The sequence below is a fragment of the Oreochromis aureus genome, linkage group 12 (assembly GCF_013358895.1).
Source record: "Oreochromis aureus strain Israel breed Guangdong linkage group 12, ZZ_aureus, whole genome shotgun sequence".
Classification (NCBI taxonomy): Eukaryota; Metazoa; Chordata; class Actinopteri; order Cichliformes; family Cichlidae; genus Oreochromis; species Oreochromis aureus.
Window position 1 is genome coordinate 18,992,582 of NC_052953.1, and position 22,539 is coordinate 19,015,120.

The 22,539-nt window shown below is 39.7% G+C and overlaps 3 protein-coding genes across 8 annotated transcripts in view; 2 read left to right on the forward strand and 1 right to left on the reverse strand.

Moving 5' to 3' along the window:
• Window positions 1–725: 725 nt before the first annotated feature.
• LOC116332480 (rab5 GDP/GTP exchange factor-like) lies at window positions 726–18,060 on the reverse strand. 3 transcript variants are annotated; one of them, XM_039621282.1, is made up of 9 exons: window positions 17,925–18,060; window positions 4,167–4,340; window positions 3,838–3,965; window positions 3,009–3,160; window positions 2,858–2,927; window positions 2,640–2,775; window positions 2,427–2,521; window positions 1,869–2,125; window positions 726–1,773 (listed from the first exon to the last, which is right to left on the reverse strand). In XM_039621282.1, the coding sequence occupies exons 2-9, from the start codon at window positions 4,322–4,324 to the stop codon at window positions 1,387–1,389; spliced, it is 1,383 nt and encodes a 460-aa protein (XP_039477216.1). In that variant the 5' UTR covers window positions 4,325–4,340; window positions 17,925–18,060; the 3' UTR covers window positions 726–1,386. The 3 variants fall into 3 exon arrangements, with proteins under 3 accessions (XP_039477216.1, XP_031611314.1, XP_031611313.1); XM_031755454.2 differs by lacking the exon at window positions 17,925–18,060 and adding an exon at window positions 5,568–5,840; XM_031755453.2 differs by lacking the exon at window positions 17,925–18,060 and adding an exon at window positions 5,568–5,840 and having other exon boundaries at window positions 4,167–4,343.
• cfap251 (cilia and flagella associated protein 251) lies at window positions 4,350–17,131 on the forward strand. 2 transcript variants are annotated; one of them, XM_031755299.2, is made up of 22 exons: window positions 4,350–5,180; window positions 6,695–6,755; window positions 6,849–7,108; window positions 7,214–7,354; window positions 7,523–7,632; window positions 7,720–7,828; window positions 9,803–9,883; window positions 9,977–10,054; window positions 10,143–10,184; window positions 10,285–10,517; window positions 10,612–10,785; window positions 11,640–11,890; window positions 11,978–12,129; window positions 12,262–12,438; window positions 12,558–12,742; window positions 12,830–12,944; window positions 13,127–13,290; window positions 13,389–13,479; window positions 15,956–16,099; window positions 16,174–16,402; window positions 16,522–16,632; window positions 16,726–17,131. In XM_031755299.2, the coding sequence occupies exons 3-22, from the start codon at window positions 6,914–6,916 to the stop codon at window positions 16,878–16,880; spliced, it is 2,937 nt and encodes a 978-aa protein (XP_031611159.1). In that variant the 5' UTR covers window positions 4,350–5,180; window positions 6,695–6,755; window positions 6,849–6,913; the 3' UTR covers window positions 16,881–17,131. The 2 variants fall into 2 exon arrangements, with proteins under 2 accessions (XP_031611159.1, XP_031611160.1); XM_031755300.2 differs by lacking the exon at window positions 16,726–17,131 and having other exon boundaries at window positions 16,174–16,204; window positions 16,293–16,402; window positions 16,522–16,635.
• Window positions 17,541–22,539, forward strand: part of LOC116332373 (MLX interacting protein) — a 33,903-nt gene continuing 28,904 nt past the window's right edge. For 2 of the 3 annotated variants that reach the window (XM_031755301.2, XM_031755302.2), the window contains exons 1-2: window positions 17,541–18,148; window positions 21,803–21,909. In XM_031755301.2, the coding sequence (XP_031611161.1) occupies window positions 17,826–18,148; window positions 21,803–21,909 (430 nt within the window). In that variant the 5' untranslated portion in view covers window positions 17,541–17,825. Of the gene's footprint in view, window positions 18,149–21,800; window positions 21,910–22,539 lie in introns of those variants that run through there. The other variant, XM_039621281.1, reaches the window with a different exon arrangement.

A 22,539-nucleotide genomic window follows, 5' to 3' on the forward strand; every position in this document is an offset into this window, starting at 1 on the left:
CTTAGTAACACTACAATAGGCCTTGCCTGCTGGGGGCTTCCCATGATGCATTGAGCATTTCTTCTTTACTCACTGTGACATACGTGACTTTACTTTTAGTTATTATGGTCAGGCTCTCTTCCACTCTACTGAAGATCTAGATTAGGCAATTTTATTCGCCAAAAAATTAGGATAACTTATTGCCTGTATATCCTGAATGACTAGACACCCCCCTTCCAATGATGCAGTAATGCTGGATGAAAATACAGTTATGAAGTTGCATGAGATTATCACTGCTTTGCCCTCACCAAAACTAAACAAAATATTAGTGTGAGGCTTTTTTGAGTACTGGATTTTTCCTGCATACTAAATAAACAAAAGTGTAAAAAAATGTTAGTAGCTTTAAAAAAAAAAAAAAAAACAGTTTATTTTTATCATATAAGATGCAGACACTTATTGCTACTAGAATCTCAGCATGAATTTGAAACCCTTCAGTTTTCCATTTATTTGATAAAGTTTTTTTGATCTTTTTTTTTTTTTTTTTTGAAAAAAAAAAAAAAAGATTTTTATGGAAATTAGTAAAGGAGGAACAGGTTTGGACTCTATCAGTTAGGCATTGGACTGAGTCATTTCAACATCTGACACCTGTCTGACTTTCCAAAGAGCTAAGTTTCTAAAACTTCTCTGTTGGCGATATGGCAAGTAATCATCTGGTTTAGTGAAGGAAAACACCCAAACACATTACATTCAATCATGTGTCACCTTTAATATATTAGATACATACAATCACAGATCTTTAGATTAACCCCTTGGATTTTTTTCAGAAATCTTTCAAGAGCTGTAAACAACGTGCAGCTTCTGTATGCTGAACATTTTTTTGCACCCACGTGCTAAGAACAAATACACAGCTTTCACAAATACACCCCTGACTTTTAGTCAAGAACAGTCCCACCAAGTTGTCCTGTAGCATACTTCTGAATTTCAGAGCAGCATACATAAAGGCACAATGGTATAAAACTATTCAAAATTATCATAGTGAATAAGTACCGTATAGTGTTCGCTCTACATCTGTAAGTGCTGTGTACCCTGAGTGCTTAAATGGTACATATGAGATCTCTTATTGGAAACTGGAATGTGATTTATTGGCTCAATGCTTAAATTGGACAGATGTGCGAATAATTTGGACTAAAGTCATTAAAACCTCTGTGAACACTGTGTTACTGCATGCATAAAGTTTCCTTCAGTAAGTTCTCCTTCATCTTCAGCTGGCTTACAAATGCCCTACTCCTGCATTGGGAGCATGTGCAAATGTGGCACTGGAAAGTTTATTTGTCCTGCAGCCTACAAATGTTAGTGCTGACGATTAAATAAAGTCAAGTGCCAGATTAGCTCTATTAATAGAAATGCCTAACAGCCTGTTTCCCTCAGACCTCCGTCTTGATCCTCAAGCACCAGCACTGACTCCTCCTTATTATCCTGAGTGGACAACAAAACCTCCTTCTGAGCCGTTATCTCCTTCTGAGACAGGACAAATTGGCTTCTGGTCTCGTCCAGCTGTGAATGAACTTCTTGGACCCACTTTTGTAGCTGCACATTGAGAGCATCCATACCTTGGTCCAGCTTCTCCTGCCTGCCTTTGAGGTCCTCTAGCAGGTTCTGTGTGTCACTGATCACCTGCTGCCTCCTGTTTAATGCTGAGGGAGTACGCTGACCCAGCATGTAGCCTTCAAACTCTTCTGGACTGAGGCTGAGTGCCGGCCCATCCAGCTTTTCAATGAAGGCCACAGCACAGGACTAAATAAAGACATGAGGACACCCGTATGAGTTATTAACAGGTCTAACAGCACCCTGTGGTGTGTGATGTGTGAGGAACTTTGCAGTCAACTCACCAAATTAGTGAAATAGTAGCCGCTCTCTCCCGCCATCAGACTGTGAGGGAGCCCAAAACGAATCACGTATTGCATGTTGGAGTGGAGGCGAGGCGGATTGGCCTTCAGCAACACGTAAACCAGGCTTGACAAGAAGTCATCAGCATTAGCAGGCTCACTGTTTGAGCGGGAGAGGGCTTCGAAGACATGCTGGCTGCATTTGGAAATGCACGCGAGTTTATCTTGAGGTGCTCGTTTGGCATCCATTTCGATTATGGCTGTTGGAGAAATAAAGGCTGGAACTCATTTCAAATGTTATGACATTGACAAAATATGCCGTCCTTTATCATTAAAGTAACAGTTTTTCATTTTGGGAAATGCACTTTTTACTTTCTTATGTCAGGGAGTTAAATACGAGGCTGCAGTTGGCAAGCCTGGACCCATACACAGGTAATCTGTTACCAGCATTAAAGTTGCTCATGACATGAATCTTTTGATGCAATTTTTAAATAAGAAAGCAAACAAATGCATTTCCCACCATGTTAAACTGCTCATTTAAGTATTGAGATTTTAAATCACCAGTTATAGCAGGCAGAAAGGGGTCGCCTGTGACTGAGACCTTTTCATCAGGAAAAGGTACGCCTAGCATCTGCGGCGTAACCCAGTTCAAAGAACTGCAAATAAGAGACATTAGTTATAAAAAACAAAAACTGACTTTTAACTCAGGATTAGAAGTTTTTTTTTTTCCTTTCTATTATGGGTAAAACAAAAACAAAAACACAGCTGATGTACCGGATCCTTCTCTGGAGAGCCAGGTCCTTCTGTTCATCATCACAGCTGTCATGGCAGAAAACCCATTTGTGCAGCCGTGTCATTATTAACTTCTCTACATGCTCCATTATCTGAGTGACCTGAGCTTCAGGAAAACCTGAAAACATAAACAGCAATTTAAAAGCCTCTTTAAATACAAATATTGTATCATACGCAGTTTGGAACCGATCTGTACTCACTGCTAAAATATTCAGCAAAAGACTGGTAAAAATCCTGCACGAGGTCTGACTGCTTCTGCACCGGCAGATCCTGCAAAGATAATGTGAATCGATGATCAGGACGCCTCTAGCTCATGACAGAAGTGTCGTGTTAGATGCTTAAACTGCTTACATGGTATGCCTCCATTGTGTTGAGAAAAGCTGTACAGCGGGACTGCAAGCGCTGGGAAGGAGGACTCCGAAGTATCTTTAGGAAACCAGTGAAGTCTCCAGGCTCAAGGTTTTCGTAGGCTTTTAAGACATTTGCACGGGTTTCAGAAGGCTCTGGAGGGACAAATAGTAAAAAGATGAAGAGGCAGCAAAATCCAAACAGATAGCCAGATAATCTAATCCAGGAGTGAGGGAACTCTAGGCCTCAAGCAGGTTTTAGATGTGTCCTTGATCCAACACAGCTGATATATATGGCTAAATTACATCCTTAACATGTCTTGAGGTTCTCCAGAGGCCTGGTAATGCTATATATAGTATATAGGTATGTACAATTTGGATGTGTACAAAAGACCAAAACAGTATATACAGCGCACTCTGGTTCAGCAGAAGGTATGGTGGATGTTTATGTACAGTGATTATTAGTAAAGTCTGTTGCCTTATTCTCTGCATTTTGCTGGGTTTTTTCTTACAGACAGCAAAAATACTGAGGTAAGGTCAAACCTTTTACCTTCATGGACTTAACGACAATGTTTAGAGGAAGAATTCTGGCTTTCTATTCAGAGGAGCTGGGTAGTATTAAGTTATTCTTCTTTTTGAGTATTTCAGAGAGACAGGATTGTAGAAAAAAAAAGTAAATGGGGCCACCTTGGTTGGTGTGACAGAGGAGGACGCTAGGACAAGGTGAAATGGAGGCAGCTGATCTGCTGTGGCAACCTCAAATGGGGGCAGCTGCTGTAATTGGCTGTTGACCTAATAATGACTTTAAGAAAACCACAAAACTAAAGATTTACCTTGAGGTTTTGGAGGCGATGGGCTGCCCCAGAAGAGTCTTCTCACTGTGTTAATTCGACGACCTTTCTCAATGTTTTTCTTCTCCTCAAATTTGGAGAATGTGGGGAGCGTTCCATCACTGCGCGGTCTACGAGGAATGAAAGGATTAGACATCTCTGTCCCGAGCTGAGAGACAGAAGACAAATGGAAGGTCTCTCTCTGTATTTAGACTGATGTGTTCATACCCTCACATATCCAGATGTCATATTAAAGGACAGTATTCTCACATACATTTTCAATATACTTTAACATAATGATGTGCAAACGTAACAGCGTGAATAAGGTTTACCTAATTTCTTCTCTCGGGGTTCCAGCAGCCCGTGCCCTCTCTCTCCAGCATTTGGAGCACAAACCCTGCCATGCTGGGTTTCCATAGTAACCACAGGCGTTCTTACAGAGCAGCTCCTCCTGAGAAACTCTGATTCCTCTCTGTTTATCCATCCACATGTCTTTTATAGGCTACCTGCTGGACGTACAATTCCGCTTTAGAGCACAAAAAGAGTAAAGTTCCACTGTACTTATCACTATCATTATTATTATACTTTACTACTTAATATTTGTCTTATAAAAAAGGTCAGTATTTTCAAAGAAAGCTTAGTTGTGTGTTTGAAACTATAGCCCCAGACTCTGTGACATATTAAAACAAAACCCAACCAAGTCTCATATTATGATTCTGGATCACCACATAATGTCAGAATTGCAGTGACCCAAAGAACATTAAACTAAACAACTAAAACTGATAAATATAAGATTGGAAAAAATGTCTCAATTACTGCTGTTAAATTTTGGCACAGGGTCAGAAAACATTCAAGCATGGATCCATCTTGCCTTGTATCATTGTTCAGGCTGGTGGTGCTGTGCAAACTTTGAACCTTAGTACCAACTAAGCATTGCTTAAACACCACAGCATAACTGAGTATCGTCGCTCACCACTTCCATCCCTCTATGACCACAGTGTTCCCATCTTCTGATGGGACAGACAACACACCTCACAAAGCTCAAATCATCACAAACTGGTTTACTGAAAACGACAATGCGTTCACTGTACTCGAATGGGCTCCACAGTCACCAGATCTCAATCTAATAAAGCACCTTTGGGATCTGATTGAACGGGAGATTCACATCACGGATGTGCAGCTGACAAATCTGCAGCAACAGTGTGATGCTGTCATTTCAATATGGACAAAAATCTCTGCGTAATGGTTCCGGTTCAATGTTGAATCCATAGCGTGAAGCATTAAGGCCGATCTGAGGGCAAAAGGGGATCCAACCCGACACTAGCAAGGTCTACTTAAAGTGTCCAGTGAGTGAAAAATATCCTAAAATATCCTAGTATCCTAACACGTCTTATACATTTCTATAGCGCGGAGAGTTAACTTACTTTTTCAGCAGTATCGAGTACTATTGCAAAAAGCTATAGCCCCGTGGTAAAAAATTTTTTTCTAAACCTTTAAATGAAGGCATAATGTCTGAAAAAAGTTAACTTCATACACTCGGTAATACGCGAGTGGTTGAGAGTTGGGTGTTAGCCGTTAGCATCTCAAGTTGGAGCGGCTGACTGTCAGCTGAGGGGGATTGGCGATAAGAACCGCTGGCTAATGCTAATGCTAGTACGAACTAAAAGCGAGTGACCAGTCAGTCATTAAATCAGTCACCAAAACCTTGTTTTAAACACAACCGTCAGTCTCACCTGTCTGCTGATAAAACCATTACCAGCCTCAGCTGTTATCTTATCAGAGCGCTCCTTTACTTTCTGGAGTCTTCACGGTCATAAACGCTTCATAATGATAAGGAGAACCTTTCAGACCTCGGTTAAAGACATTTAGTAAGAAAAAACGAAAGGCTACGAACAGGTAACAAACATTAATAACGCCCAGTAGCACGAAACAGAACTAGAAAGTCCGCCGCTTCTAAAGCCGTGCAACCGGAAAAACCAGGAAAGGAAACCGTGAAAGTACAGGTATTTGGACGCCGTGTCGACCCTTCAAAGTAAAAGCTTTACATATGCAGATACATCTGAAGATTTCAAAATAAAACATCATTTTAGTTAATGCGATCTCGAATTATTATAGTTAATAAAGACATAATTTTGTCTGTCGTGGCTTTTATCTTAAATAAATACATAATCAATTAATGAAATAATATGTCAACTAATTAAAATTGTAAAAAAAAAAAATGCTATTAAAAACAAAAAAAATATTTAAATATATAATTATTTTATTTAAAAACATATTTAATATGTCACTATTTGATATCTGAAATATGATACAGTACATCGTGAGTTTATTTTATCTGTCAACCTCACAAATCATAAATGTCGGGGGGGGGGGGGGCAGGGCTAAGTGAACTGGTTTGTGTTTGTATAAAACACTTGGTTAGTAGATCACCCACAAAGCTTTCCACACCCATTCTAAAAGGGCATATATGACTGCTTTGACCACTCATTATGTTTTTATTGTTCAGAATCTGTGATACATCCATTAGAACTGGAGCAACTATCATAATTTTTAATGGCAACTGAATTTTGTTTGTTGACAATTGTTTTTATTGGGATATCTATACTACACTTATTTAGGACATTGCTGGTTTACTATGAGCACCAAAGAAAGTACAATGTTTATTCTTTTGACAGTAATTATCCTATAATGTAATGTAACAATTACAATAAATAAACATATTAAATGATCAGAAAGATCCTCCTGGTGTTTTCATATCGAAAGGAAAGCATTTCCCCCCACTATTAATGCTTTTCGAGTGCTTTTGTGACTATCATGCTTTTAATTTGAAAAGGCTCATCCGCTGATCTTCTGTAACTAGGCAACGAAACGCTTCCCTCCAAGTAGCAGCCAGACAGAACAGACGAAAACTTTAAATTTTGGTAGGAATAAAATTAAAAAGACATATTCGAATATCGAATAGAGCTTTAATGTGTTGTTTTTCTTATAAAGTACTGTTACTATTTGGCCTACAGTTAATTTAGGGCAAGGATAATAAGGAGAAGGCTTATAAAAGTACCAAAAGGTAAGGTTAATCATAATGGAGCCACCCACAAGCTACAAAGCTGAAAAGCACCCATTAGTGGGACAAGAACAGGACAGCGGAGAAGCAGGTAAGGATGAAGAGAAGGAAAACTCTGACATACCGAGGAGGACTGGGCAGTCTCAAGTCTACACTGCAACTAGAGACACACTTTTCTCAAAGAAGACAACTGATGCTGAAGCACATGTACTGGTAAGTATGTCCCAATCAGTGTTTATATTTGAGTGTAATTTTAAAGTATTTGTCTGTTTTACTTCACATATTCCTGGCAATACCCTAAACCTGTCCTTCATCCAGTCACTAGATTTCATCTGTGGCATGAACCCTGCTCTTCCCGTTTTCACTCTGCAAGACCAGGATGAGCTGGTTTTGCTCTATGCTGCGGCTCATGTTGGGATTATTTACAATCACACCTCAAAATCCCAGCACATGCTTAAGGTAAAAGTCACTTCAGCTTTTTGAACAATGTGAGAGTAAGTCATTGTTTTAAGTTGCAATAAACAATCTGAGAAATCATGTTAGCCTGGTTTTCCATGTTAAATGTTCACAGTGTATATCTTTTCATAACAGGTGTGCAGATTTATATATTCTCGTTAATGTCTTCAGGGGCACTCCCACTCCATTTCATCTATGTGTGTGAGTGAAGACAGACGCTGGATTGCAACAGCAGACCGGGGACCAAATGGCATGGTGATCATATGGGACTCCTACTCTGGGTATCTCTTCATTCTGCACACATTGAGGCATTTTCACTGCATTAACCTTGCTCTCAATGGTAACCACCTATATGATAAATGTTACAGTATTCCTGTGAACACGTTGTTTGATTGTCACCCTGACGCCGGTGTCATAGCAATAGCGTTTTCAAGCGACACAAAACATCTGGCAACACTTGGGACCGAAGAATTTCAAGTAAGTATGGCAGCTCAGGGCTGTCACAATATCAAATTTCCACCGAGCTATTGTGCTGGCAAAAAATAAAAATTAAAAATAAATCACTGTAATCATAATATATGCATGGAAAATAAAAAATGAGCATCAGTAAAATGTATCTAAATTGATCGTTCTTTGTTTTCTAATATTTCAATGAAACAGTGCATTTTGGGTCATTTTTTAAGAGTCATATCACCATGTGGGATTGGCAGTCATATGGAAAAGAAGGTTTCGCAGGATGGTTTCTGTGAAAAAATAAGTACACGCCATGAATTGGTGGCTTGTAGAACCACCTTTAGTAGCAATAACCATTTTCTGTATGACTTTATCAGTCTCTCACAATATTGTGGAAAACTTTTGACATTGAGGTTTGTGGGTATTCATTTATTCACCACTCTTAAGGTCCCAGAACAGCATTTTAATCAGGTTGAGGTCTGGACTCTGACTAAATACTTTGACCAAACTTTGATATTATGATCTAAAATCTCCACTTAGGTCTCATCTGTCCAAAGAACATTGTTCCATAAGTCTTGTGGTTTGTTCAGATGCACCTTTGCAAAACTAACCTGTGCTGCCATGTTCTTGTTAGAAGAGAAGAGGCTTTATCATGACAGACCTTCTAAACCAGCAATAGTTGATCAGTCTTTTTCTAATTTTCTAAATATAACATTTATCATGCAAACCGAGGACTTTAGAGTCTCCGATGTGGCTCTTGGGTTTTTTTTGCAGTTTCTCTGAGCAGGGGTGGATTTGCTGAGACATCCACTCCTGGGAAGACTGTGAGACTGTATTAATACAAACCTAACCTCAAAGTTCCAGACCAGAAAACTGCCAAAACTTCTCCTGTTATTAGAGGTGCTCACACATGATGAGGATCAGTTAATCAAAAACATTTGATAAGCATATAAGTATACAGCAAAGATTATTAGATTAGATTTACATTTCATATTATATCTATATTTATATTTCTACATTTATCTGTCTATATTTATATAATATCTCTATCATCACCTGGCTGCTAAAGCCGTAAGTGTGCACTTTCTTTTTCACATGACTGTAGCTGGTCAAAACAAGTTACAGCGCATGCAAGGTCTCCTTTTAGTTAAATTTTAATACCAGACTAATCTTCTAGCCCTGTTATTTCCTGGTCAAAAGAAATGTCTAATATAGTCAAATTTCAACATTTGTAAGTATAGACTGTGAAATGACAGTTTGGACATATTACAATGATGAAACAACTTTAGTGAAAAAGTGAACCAAACAGTGCAATTTTTGACCCCCTCCTATGCAATCATGAGGCATGTAGCTCAGAGAATGCTGCTGATGTGGAAGGTAACATTTTGTATGGCTTATTTAAATATAATACAGTTATTATACAAAAAAAAGCTGATTCTGAGGATGTTGGGTGAGAGGGAGCAATTGATAACTTTGCACATTGTGTGTTGTCCTTTTCACACAAACTAATTAAAATCAAAATGGTGTAAGTCAATTATTTAACCAGAACCGTGCAAATGTATACAAAAGTACAAATTCAGAGTTATTTATACTATTATCACATTTTATTTTACATATAACAGTTACACTGACACCCACAGTTTAGATACATCTAAAAAGAAAAGAAGTTACTGCTGAGATTATGAAACATGTTCTTCATGAAAAAGGACATTTTATATTAAGTAACACTTCCTGGTCTTAGAAACACTTACATACAAACAAACAACAGGACTCTCTTTCAAATATATATGTGTGTGTGTGTGTGTGTGTGTGTGTGTGTGTGTGTGTGTGTGTGTGTGTGTGTGTGTGTGTGTGTGTGTGGCCAATCTGAGCTGTTTCCAAGCTTAAAAACCAGCTAAGATCATTACACTTTTGAATTTGGCAGAACAAACAGTGTCTGTAAGGTAAAAGCAAACTTTTCATGAGCTGACAATCTGCTTAAACTATATATTTTTTCAGCGTGTGTGCATTTGGGACTGGACCAATCAATCAGAACAGCCTCTGTGGTTTACCGAGCTCAATCCTAAATATGGTTTTCAGGTAAATATGCTTTCTCAGTATGTGAATAGCACCATTACTTTATGGAAACGGCACTGAGGTGAACAGCTGTTGAAGTGTTGAGCTGTTTTTCAGGATTACATCATGTTTAGGCCGATGAATAGCTCTCAGCTGCTCAGCAGCAGTGAAAGTCATGTATTATTCTACAGCAGCGTGAGTTCAGCTGTTCAGTTTTTTTTTTTAAAGTGTAGTACAACTGTTATGTATTTATTGTGATAGTGATAGACTCGTCCTTTTTCAGGAAAGTGGAAGTCTGCAGTATACTGACCTGAAGTTCAAGAAGGTGAAGATACTCTTCTAAATTTTAAATTCTTGTTAAACTGTCTGTCTCATTATGTAACTGAATATATTGATTTGTGTTCTGGTGTGTTTTGCCATTACAGTTCAATAAGGGAACCAGCGGTGCTGCTGAATTTACTTCAGTCCGCTCTGAAAATTTTGGTGTGGCTAATATGTCTGTCAGTCGGTCTGTGTTTCACTGGGAAGAGCCTAAGATCTTAATAGCCTCTGGAGGGGGTGTTGTTGAGTGGCTTGTGAAAGAAATCACAGCCAAAGACACGGCCAATCGAATCAACCTCCAGCAACAGCAAATCACTGTTCTGGCCGTCACCGACGGGTGGGCACAGCAAGAAATATTGTCTGTTGTTGCATGTCAGTTGTGACCTGCGTTTACCGGTTCCTAATCTCTCTTTGTCTGTATGCTATCACAGCTGCATCGTAACTTGCAATACTGAAAGCCACGTCTGCTTTTACAATGGCAAATTCATCCTGCTCGCTTGGTACACTGAATTAAATCTGGATGCCATTGTTTCTATTTCATTTTCCAAAGAGTGGAAGAGGAGACAGCAGGAGTACAGACTGGATTACAAACCCTTAATTACCAGGTATACAACTTTACTCTACTACAGTGTTCAGCCTAAAGAGCCACTGAACCATTAGATCAGACTTTTACTGGCCATAAAAGCGATGCCAGTCTGATTACTTTCTATACTCAAGTACATAGCAAAGATTATTGGTAGATTTATATTTTAAATTATAAATCTACATCAGTGAGCTTTAGAGTAAGCTTGATGCACTGTAGCAACCACTGCTTCCCTTTTTAGATTCAGCCCTGTACGTTGCAGGTACCGTTGCTAGAGGGAGATGGATTTATTTCTGTCAGTGCTTAGCAAAAATACAAGATAGACAGACAGCTTCTATTTTACCTTCTTCTCCTTATATGAGTTTGTGGTACTGCTATGTTAAACAAACTTGTGGTGGCCAGGAGCAGACAAAACTCTGTGGCTTATTTTTAAAAAACAGCTTATAACTCATCTGTTTAGACAGGCATTTGGGTAATGTTCTTGTGTAATATGTTTTGGGTTTTTTTGTCTGATGTACTTTTACATTCCCTGTAAAGCACTTTGTAATAAAGTCCTGGCTTTAAAAGTGCTATATAAATACATTTTACTTACTTACTTTACTTACAAGAAGTTCACTATTCTTCTTTTAATTTATGTGCAGAGGTAGTTTAAAGAGATTAAAAGAAAATTATATTGAGCATCCATTCATGTTCACAGAGGAATTGATCTGTGCTGGCCAATCAACTTAGGCCAAACACTTTTTTACTGGCTCAAAGCCATCAGGACACTTGTTATGTTGAACCCGATACTATATCTTCACTCTGAACTGTTTTACACAGCATAATGAAAATACAGATTATAAATTTTTAGCCAAGCTGACCTGTCTTTTTCTGCAGGAACTTCACTGTGACCACTGTCAGTCACAGAGTTGTGCATGTGAATGCAGAGAGCCTTATCACTCGAATTGTGCTGGACGAGGATTATGAGCCTATACATGCAGTGACATGCCACCCCAGTCAGTCAGCTGTGGTCATTGGCAACCAAGGAGGCATTTTAGAAATGTGGGACTATAGCAGCAAAGTACGCAGTGGTAGAAAGGTCTTTAAGACAGAGAAGCAGATTCAGTGTGTCACATTTGACCCTAAAGGTAAGGTCAGACTATGTTTAAAAAGAAAAGTGCTTCCACATCCTCAGTGTGTAAAAGTTTTGTTTGTCACATTTCATTTCTAAACAGGATTATATCTGGCTGTTGGTTTTGCCAGTGGAGCTGTTCACATACTGAATGCCAGAACCTTAGAGAGTGAACAAGAGGAAGCTTTACATTACACCAAAGACAGCATCCAACTCATCACCTTCTCCTCAGACTCAAAGTATCTCGCCACTGCGGTGAGTGAGAAAACTGTGTAGACTGGAATTTGTCATATTGTATTGAGTTTTGTTAGAGCTGTCATTGTTACAGAAACATTTTTTTGTTGTTGTTGTTGTTGTGAGATGATTTATGCTTTGCACGTCTGTCAGGATGCCGGAAAAGCAGTGTCAGTGTTTCACTTGATCACCAAAGAAGGCTCTTCACCTCAATGGATGCATTTAGGTAGGATCCACTCTCACTACAAGCCCATCAAAGATCTTCTTTTCGGGGTTCACCTGGACAGCACCCAACCCAGACTACTCTCTCTGGGAATGGACCGCCAACTGGTTAGTCTACCTGGTCTAAGTTGCAGCACTCTTGTCTACATTAGTGTTTTCTGCGGCTGTTTTTATGACACGATGATGGTACATGCAAATCTCTGTGCTTGTGTGGAACTGAATAAAAGGTGGAGTACGACCTGGAGAACAGCAGCGTGGACCGGCTCATCATCTTAAGCTCGGAGCGCATTGAGCAAAGCGGTGTGCCAATGTGCATGACTTGGCATCCTCCCCTTACAGCAGAGCAGTTTCTCCTCATCGTCACAGATCAATATAAGATGAGGCTTTTCAACAGCACAACAAAGATGTGCAGGTCTGCAAAATACTGTGACAAGATCAGTCAGATGTTCTGTCACAGCAAAATACTCACGCATCTCTATTACATGTTTTACAAAAACAGAAAGACCCTTCAAGGCCCAACATATGGCTCCCCAATTAAAAAGATAGTGATTCTTCCCAAGTCTGAAAGAGCTGATACAAACTCATACTACCTGGCGTTCATCACAGAGGAAAAGGTCAGTGTTTGGAGTATTTTACTGACAAATGTTTGACTTTCACTTACACCAACTGGTGTGTCTTGTTTTAAATTCCTGCAGTCAACTGAATACAGAAGTTTTTTGTGTCTTTCTTTTCTCTTATCAACTTGTTATCACATTGATAGTGATACTATCATGGAAGTATCTTGTATTTTCTTTAGTTGGGTCTCCAGATTCTGCCACTGGATGGGAACCCCTACAAGTCGAATGCATTGATCTGCCATTCAGCAGGAGTGTCTGCATTTGCCTGCTCCTATGATGGCAGATTCATTTTCACTGCAGGAGGAGCAGACTGCACAGTCCTCTCATGGGAAATAAACTTGAAGTATGTTTTTTTTCATAGCAACCTGGTAATTAGTCGAAATGAAAGAGCAGTATAATGATGTTTCCTGAAATCTGTCCTCTTTCCTGTGATGAATATAGTGTGCTTGAGGCAGCAGCTGCTTTGGGGGGAAAGGACATAGTACCTTTTTACAGTCTCTTAGAGGGAGGACGAGATGGCAGGTTCTACAGAGTGAGTAAAAGTTTTCCTTTTTCTGCTGAGCTTTAAGTAAACAAGCATAGCGTTATTCAGATTTTTTTTAGACTGAGACATGTTAGAGGCACACTTACTCAAGTGCTTGTTAATGCAAATATATCAGCTCGGATATGGTAGCAGTGTATGTAGACATGGTCAAGATGATGGTCAAGACACCCTGCTGAAGGCCAAACTGAGCATCAGAATGGGGGAAAAGGTCATTTAAGTAACTTTGAACGTGGCATGGTTGTTGATGCCAGATGGGCTGATCTGAGTGTTTCAAAAACTGCTGCTCTGTGGCTATTTTCCCACACAACCAATTCTATGGTTCACAGAGAGAAATACCCAGTAAGCAGCAGTTCTCTGGGGAAAAATGTGTTGCTGATTTCCTGAGTCAGAGGAGAATATCAATACTGCTTTGACCTGACAGAAAGGCAACAGTAACTCAAATGACTACTTCTTGCAAGGAACGTATGAAGAAGATCACCTCTTTGGAGCAGATGGGCTACAGCAGCTGAAGACCACACCGGGTGCCACTTCTGTCAGCTAAGAACAGGAAATTGAAGCCACAATTCACACAAGCTCACCAAAAATGGACAGGGGACATTGGAAAAATATCTGATGTCTGATGAGTCTTAATTTCTATTGTAACATTCATATCGTAAACATCAAAACATGGATTATTCTGTCTTGTATCAGTGGTTCAGGTTGGTGGTGATGGTTTAATGCTCAGCTGAGTACCAACTGAGCATTGTTTGAACCCCACAGCCTACCTGTGTTAGAGCTGAGGGTAATGGCATGTGATGTAACACAAGCGACTTTTGCTGACCTACAGTGTAAATACCCTGAGGCTTTCATCACTCATCATCACTGCTGATTTTAACCTTGTTGATCAGGACTCCACTCTGCCATCTATTCAGCAGTATGTGGACTATAAAACATGGAACAATAAAACTCTTGACCTTCTATATGCAGACAGCAGAAATGCATACAAAGCCCCTGCCCGGCCCCTAATAGGTAGATCAGAAAACAACCTGGTCCTGTTAAGACCTCTTCAAAGACTCCATGTTGCCATGAAGTCTGTGATGAGGTGGATTCAGGAAGCTTGCGAAGATTGCGAAGTTCTGCTCTGTACTCCCACATGACAATGCAGAGTGGGACGAGCCACATGGGGATGACATCATCAGAATCGTGGATTGCATCACGGATTATATAAATTTCTGTAAGGATACCATCATCCTAAACAGCATGCCTGCTGTTTACCTAACAACAAGACCTGCATCACCACTGACCTGAAAGCCCTAATGAATGAAAAAAAAGAGGGTCTTCAGTTCAGGAAACAAGAACGAGCAGAAAAGGATAAAGTACCAGACCCCCTGTTGCCCCTCCCCACACAGCACCAATCTTAACACCTCATCGGCCATCAAACATTCTTCCATTTTGTGTTCCTCCCCCATGTCAGTGAGAGACAGGAAGTCACTAAACAAACTGCTCTCAATCATCCGCTCCACACTACAGAGGGACCAGAGCTTATTCTCCCTCAGATTTAGTGCTACCATAAAGCATGCTACAGGAAATAATTCCCACAGTCCTTTATATAACTCTACTGTAACTCTCCTTTTTGTGACAGGTGAACACGCCTGTCAGGATATAAAAAAAAATTCCAAACACATTTACACACTTTTTGCACTACCTCAGATTACAAGACCTTCACTATAGGCCTGTGGTACTTTTAGTCTTAACTTTCAGCAGTTCTGAAAGCAAAAAGTGGTCCAACATGGACAATCAACATGTAACTAATAAAGGGGCCAGGGAATGTCCACTGGCATTAATGGAATTATATAATATGGTATTTTGTGCACCAAAAACTACAATACATGTATTTATTTGTTTGATCTCTGGTTGTTAAGCACCTTAATATAAATGTCTTTTTTTTAGTCACTGAGCTCTGTTGTTTAATTGTTATGTACTTATTCTCCTGCTTTTACCTCCTAATTTTTTCTTTTTAAATTGTGTTTATTTCATTGGGCTATTCTTTTTATTTATTTATTTATTTAAACGTACATGACCTACACAATAATTTCCCAACTTCCCCCCAAAAAGTTTATTTAATCTAATGGACTTAGATTTATGAATTATTTGTGCTTTTAATTCTGTTGGTTCTCAGAGAGGAAGGCATATGTGCATGAATTTTTCTTATTTAATTTAACTTTTCTTAAAAAATTATGAGCCTGCATTTTTTATGCATGGCTATACAAAACGAATTTACAGAGAAATATATATTAAAAAAAAAATATAAAAATATGGAAACTATTTTGGACACTCGCAACTGAAGACCAATGCACATGGCCACGCATAAAATGTATTTCTAAATAATACAAGAAAACAAGATTAGTCCTCGCCCTAGTACAAGTTTTAAAACTGTTGTTTACCGTGACATTTTAATCAGTAATGGGAGTTTTTCTCTCTTTAGGAGATGGAGGACTTTTTTTATTACTGCCAAGTCCATCATCAAGGCATGGACTCGATGGAGAAACGACAAGTGTCTTGCAAAATCCCCTTGTCAGAGGTTTCCGCTCTCATGAGAGCTTTGGGGTACTATCCTACTGAACAAGAGGTAAATTCAGTGAAACTAAAATCGGCACTTAATCTCAACCCTTTAATAACAGTTAAACATATTTTCTTCACCAGATAGAAGACATGCAAAATGAAGTTAAGTTCAGTAAGTATGCCGAAACAGGAAAATATGTAAATGACATTGACCTGGAGGAATTTATCAAGCTTTATGTCAACCACCGGCCGGCCTTCAGCATCTCTAGCAGTGATCTGGTTAGAGCTTTTTGGGCCCTTGGGAATGTTGACAGCACAGGACAGCCCGTCCTACAGAGACAAGAGCTGCTAGAACTTCTACAGGTTCGAGGTAACGAGAATGATTGGTCTGCCTCTTACTGGTTATAAATCTTAATCCTATGTTCCATGTTTTATTGTCAGTTTTTACTGGCACATCCAACATGTTTGTTATTTTGATATTAAACCCAGGAGAACACATGACAGAGGAAGAGGTGGTGGAGTGTTTCACTGCTCTTTTAGGCCTCAATGATGTGGAGGAGGAGGACGAGGAAGAAGGAGGGGGACCATCTGAACCTAAAAGTGTGTAATACAAAAACACATACTTCCAAGTCATTACCGAAGAATTCACATAAATGCTGAGAATAAAATCTTTTTTTCTGCGCATGTACTCAGGTGGACATTCAGAGTATGCACTGGACTCTGTGATCCCAAGTGAGATATCGGTGGAGACATTCACAGGTCAGATCCTGGGCTTCACGTCCTCAGCAGAACAGAGCAGAGCAGCAGGTCTTCCCCTCCAGAGTGATGAACCAAAAATGTCTGCCTGAGAATCTGTTTATGACGAAGTTTTAGCTCTGCTGGTCTGTTTAAAGACCAGCAGTATTACTGTAACATGTTATTAACAGAAGGTAGAGTGTAATCTGTGTTTGGCTTAAAATATACAACATTATATCTTATACTTATACAGAAAGTCAGTTAAGCAGTAGAGAATTTTTTTCTGTTGATATTTGAGTGTTTCTGATGACAATCGCTTCCACATGTTAAATGCAGAAAATACATTCTAATAAAGGAAGATTTAAAACAAGTCTTGTTCTCTTTTATCAGCTGCTCCTTTAGGGGTCGCCACAGCAGATATTCTGCCTTCCTAGGATCTTCTGTCAAATCATCCTGCTGCATGTCCTCCTTCACCACATCCACGGATCTTTCCTGAGGTCTTTCTCTTTTCCTTCTACCTTGCAGCTTCATATTCTAAAGCCCTTTTTCTGATATATCACCTATCCTGTCCAAACCATCTCAGCCTTGTTTTTTTATTAACATTGTCTCCAAACCACTAAACCCGAGCTTTCCCCCTGATCCTTAAATTAAGGATATTGTCACAAATCATAAGCGTGATCTCTTGTCCTTCCTCGCTGCAGAAACGTGTCTGTGGCTGCAGGTTACTTTGGGTCTCACTAGTGGGCGGGGTTCTGAGTCGGCCCAATCAGAGGCGCTTTGCGACAGGAACTTCCTGCTCTGGGCAGAGGGGCCAGTGAGCAGCTTCTCGTCAGCTGGTCGTTGAGACTCGTAGCTACGTCAACTCAAGGCAAGTTAAGTTGGGAGTTAAATGACCGATAGCGAGCTTAGCGATGAGTGAACCGAGGGCCTCGACTCCGCGGCGCGAAGCTGGTGAAGTTTAACAATCGGTGTGTTCTCCAGAGAGACTCATGAAAGGGAGAGTTTTATTGTTCTAGCTTGCTGGCTAACTTTAGCCATTTGTCTGGTGAGTTATCGACATGGCTATGAGCGAGGTGTCCCTGCGGCACAAATACCGTTGTCCTTCCGCGAGCATAAAGCAGGAGCAGGATGACGACTCGGACACGGAGGAGACTCACCTGGGGCTGAGGAAGGCAGAAGGACTGGAGTCTCAGATCATCCACAGCGGACACTTCATGGTGTCCTCGCCCCACACCGAGCACCCGCCGAAGAAAGGCTACGACTTCGACACTGTCAACAAACAAACGTGTCAGACCTATCATTTTGGAAAAGCGAGCTCGTCGCACTTCTCCATAGACGCGTCACTGACGAAGCTCTTTGAGTGCATGACTCTGGCGTATAGGTAAGTTATGGCGCACTATGTAAACACACGGGGAACATTCATTTTCACTTTAGCTCCTCCTCACCCACTCCTCCACGCTGAGCTTTCCTCTATGTGCAGAGTCAGGCATGGGGCGACTGCATGCGGTCACGAGTCTTCCTTTAACTTCCTGCTCGATGATCATTATTTTGTAGGGAGTATGGTCCTGGAGATAATGTAGAAGCCGTACTTGGATCAAGGAACCAGACACAGAAAAAATGATCCCTGCATCTAATTATGTAGGGATTGTAGGTTGAATTGTGTAAATTACCTGCTAAAAATATCCCCTATAACTCATATCATACTACATGACATCATCAGGTTGTGAATTAGCAGTATTTTTCATTTTGTAGAAATGTGGGCCACCTTTCCAGTAAGGCTACGTTCTTTTGATTGGCTGCTTCTAAAAAAAAGTTAGTTAGCACTTCCTACTGCAACTCGCATTCACTCAACCACACACACATACAGTGCCTTTCCTTACACACACACTGACATCCACTTTACCACCTGAGCCACAGCCATTCTACTCTCTGTGTGTGTGTGTGTGTGTGTGTGTGTGTGTGTGTGTGTGTGTGTGTGTGTGTGTGTGTGTGTGTGTGTGTGTGTGAGTGAGTGAGTGAGAGGGAGAGGGAGAGAGGAAGAGAGAGTGAAATGAAATGGCCATATTGACCATTGTTGAGTCAAGCCACATTGTCCTATCTGTGTGACCACACATTAATGCTTAGCTTTATAGTAGTTAGAGAATATTTCAGGACTCTAGTAATTAAATTGTTCCTACTTAAATTAAGTTGTACCTCATCCCTTCTTACTAACCCCGCTGAGTCTTGCAGTTTTCCCATCCAGGAACCCTGGAACCAAAAAACCTGGATGCAGGAATCAACTAGATGTGTTGTTATGCTGACACTTGTGCACAGTGGATGTTTATAACAGTTTAATTTGTTTTGTGGCAGGCTTATCTACAGTCATGTGAAAGAGGAAGTTTTCACAGGACTCTGTGCAATCCCGTTAAAACCTAAAAACACCCTTACTGCTGCCACAATGAAGGAAAGTAGCAGCTAGGTGTTATAGATCATCAGTAAATGTGAGCACCTTTATGAAAGCAGAAGTTTTGCCAGTTTGCTGGTATGGACATCCTAGCAAATTCACCTCAGATTAACCAGTGCTCGTAAAACCAGCAAAAAAACCAGAGAGCAATGTCTCAGACTCTAAAGGTCTCAGTTGAAACGTCAAACGTTAAATGTAATGACAGAAACAGAAAAAGACTGAACAAGAATAGCTTGTTTGGAAGGATCAAGGTTTTGCAATTGCCCAGTCAATGTTCAGACCTCAACCCGGTTGAAATGCTGTGGCAGGACTTAAAAAAAAACCTGTGCATAAACAAATACCTGCAAAGTTCATTGAACTGAAGCAACATTGTAAAGAAGAGTGGGCAAAAACTTTTCCACAATGGTATGAGTGAGTGATAAAATCATACAGCAAACAATTACTTGGAGTTAATGCTGCAAAAGGTTGATCTACAAGCCGTTGAATCATGGGGCGTAATTAGTCTGTGGGCAGAGAGTCATGCAAAAGCGTTCCTTTTCACATCACTGTACTTGTTATTGTTTCTTGGCTTATTGTACATGAAGTTAGCATGGCAATTTTCCTGTGTGCTAGTGGGATGAATCAAACATACTGTTCATGTCAGCACTCTGGGTTGAACTGTAAACAAAGCTGCACACATTTCTGTGGATGTAGTAGAGGTACGGACTGTTTTAAAGACATTTCTACTTGGTATGAAAAATGAAGTCTGTGCAGAAGGCTCTTAAAACTAGCATTCTCCTTCATAGCCAGCAGACTGGTGGTTTTATAAATTGAGTTTTTATGACTTGGTGACAAATCAGATTAAATGAACAGGGCACCCCCACCATGGCCCTGGCTCAGGCCTGTACATCACAATTTGCCTTAGTTTAAAATCTGATTTCTGTGGCATCATCACATGTGTAGCACATAAGTGCTTCAGAATTAAAAATATTTATTTCTTATCAATAGTTGATTCATTTTAAAGCCAAAAATATGTCAATTATTAGTGTAAACTGTGCATTTCAAGTTTCCAGTTCAATTACAGATCCAGACAATGTTGAGCAGTTATGTCTGAGCAGGGATTTATAAAATTAATTGACAATCATTATAACTCAATTGTCAATTGTTCCGTGCAGCTCTTATCACAAGATAATGCCTCCATAAAATACTTAAATCAGATAAATAAAGCATCTCGTTATTCTGAAAAGGTAGAATTTGCAAACTTGGGCAGTTAATAAATAGGATTACTGTTTGTATGTTTGCATAAAAGCAATGCTTTTGTGCAGATTTAAAGTAGAAGGTGTTTAAAGATGGTCCCTATAATGGTACGGTATAGTAATAGTGGCCGTACTCATAGTTTTCTGTTTACAGCTATGTTTGAGGTGCCAGCTGCTCAGAGGATTTCCTTTGTCCTGACTATTTAAAGATACAGTTACTGTTGTTGTTGTTGTAAGTGATGAGGGTTTATTTGAGCAAAAGGGCATTTACCATTGAAACGGCTTGTTTATGCTCCAAAAGACTCAGTGCGCAGTACAGTAAATGATACTCAGTACAGTAAATAAACACACAAATGATGAAAAGGAGAAGGATTGGACAAGAAGGACAGGCTGTAAAATTTGACAGGAAGAATGGAAAGACGGGAAACTGTGAGCTAACCCCTTTGGATCGTGATAAACATTTCCCCATTAAGGCACTTTGGAAATTTTTTTTGTTTTGTTTTTTTAATTGTAATGGTCAGTCTTTTTACAATTCAGCACTCTGCTATCAGAATGGTACACCTGCATCCTTTAAGTCCACAAAGCGTCAGTGATTTTTATCATTGATTGTTTGACTGTCCCATCTTGTTGTTATCTGACACTGAACAGACAGAACCGTTACTGTGTTGTAATCATTAAGCGCACATGCTGTACACATACCTGCAGATACAGATGAGTTCCCCCAGTGCTCACTTGTCTCAACATTACCGATGTGTGTGTGTGTGTGTGTCTGCGTATGTGTGATGTTACTGCTTGCGTAAGCTGCAGGAGCAGCCACCATCATATTGTTGTATAACTTGTAACTCAAGCATGACCTTAAACAGGCTTCCTTGTTCTTGTGTGTCTTTACTTTCCCGCTCGTGTGGTTAGACATAAGTCACGGGCTGAGCAGGCGAACAGCACGTGTGGTTTATTTTCACTTTTTTTCACACCTTTTTTTAATGTGATTATACATTTTTATTTATTTACATTTTGTCCTGTGGCCCACCCCAGTTCAAATATAATTAGCCAAATTTAGGCTGCGCAGTTGGTGAGACTCTTTCGTCAGACACATAACTCCTGTCAGAGGATGGTGCTCTCTTACCTTTTTACTAATTGATGGGTGTTGGATCAGTATAGCCACTAAGCATCATGATTAGGCTTTAAAAAAAACCTGTGAAAAAGATACAGGATTAATTGATCATGCACACGTTGCATGATCAATTAATCAAAGAAAAAACTGTTTGTGATTTGCTAATGCAGGTTATTCTTACAGTATCTTACGGGTTTTTCGTTTGGTCTTACAGTTATTTTACTGATGTTTTTCTCTTCTTTTCAGTGGTAAGTTGGTGTCTCCAAAGTGGAAGAACTTCAAAGGGCTAAAACTGCTTTGGAGAGACAAGATTCGCCTGAACAACGCCATATGGCGAGCCTGGTACATCCAATGTAAGAGTTCCACAGTGCTTTTCATTTCATACACTAAAAGTGAAAGTGACTGTTTTTGGTTAATATTTAACAAAAAAATTGCCCTCAGTGTAACACAGTCCTTTGCGATAAATCGACATTCATGGGCCAGACATGAACCATATCAAGTTCTTTAGCTTATGAATGGAACATCTTGTAAAAGATCTAATTCAAAAGCTCATTTTTGATGTTCTAATGAGAACCCATCTATGGTGCAGAGACAATGTTTCACTGTCTGTGGTTCTTTTATCCAGAATCTTTTTGCCTTTTAAGGATTGTAACAAGGACTCCTACGGGTTCTAGTAGGGTTTCACAATTCACTGAACTTGAACTTCAGTTACAGTTATAGCGTCCAGTTATTTTTAAAAGCGATTACTGTTTTGCAGTTTCTTTTGATGTGCTGCTCTTGGTTTCACAGCCCTTTTCTTCCCAAATGTATTTCACACCAGGTGTGTTTTAATTGATTTTCAGCTAATTAAAGTGCAAATAAATGTATGTTTACAAGAAAAAGAATTCAACACATGAAAATGATTGATTGTGTTTAAGGTTTTTGCCATAATTTAATTTATCAGCCCTAGATTCTACTAAGAAGCCTTATACAGTACTGTGGAA

Bases quoted from the DNA above. Each gene is read 5' to 3' on its own strand.
- LOC116332480 (XM_039621282.1), bottom strand. From the start codon at position 4,324: ATGTGGATGGATAAACAGAGAGGAATCAGAGTTTCTCAGGAGGAGCTG. The intron at 2,776-2,857 runs GTGAGTACAGAT...TTATGTTTTCAG, and splicing joins TTTTGCTGAATATTTTAGCA to GTTTTCCTGAAGCTCAGGTC. The intron at 1,774-1,868 runs GTGAGTTGACTG...GTCTTTATTTAG, and splicing joins GCTACTATTTCACTAATTTG to TCCTGTGCTGTGGCCTTCAT.
- cfap251 (XM_031755299.2), top strand. From the start codon at position 6,914: ATGGAGCCACCCACAAGCTACAAAGCTGAAAAGCACCCATTAGTGGGA. The intron at 7,109-7,213 runs GTAAGTATGTCC...TCCTTCATCCAG, and splicing joins ATGCTGAAGCACATGTACTG to TCACTAGATTTCATCTGTGG. The intron at 12,439-12,557 runs GTTAGTCTACCT...ACTGAATAAAAG, and splicing joins TGGGAATGGACCGCCAACTG to GTGGAGTACGACCTGGAGAA.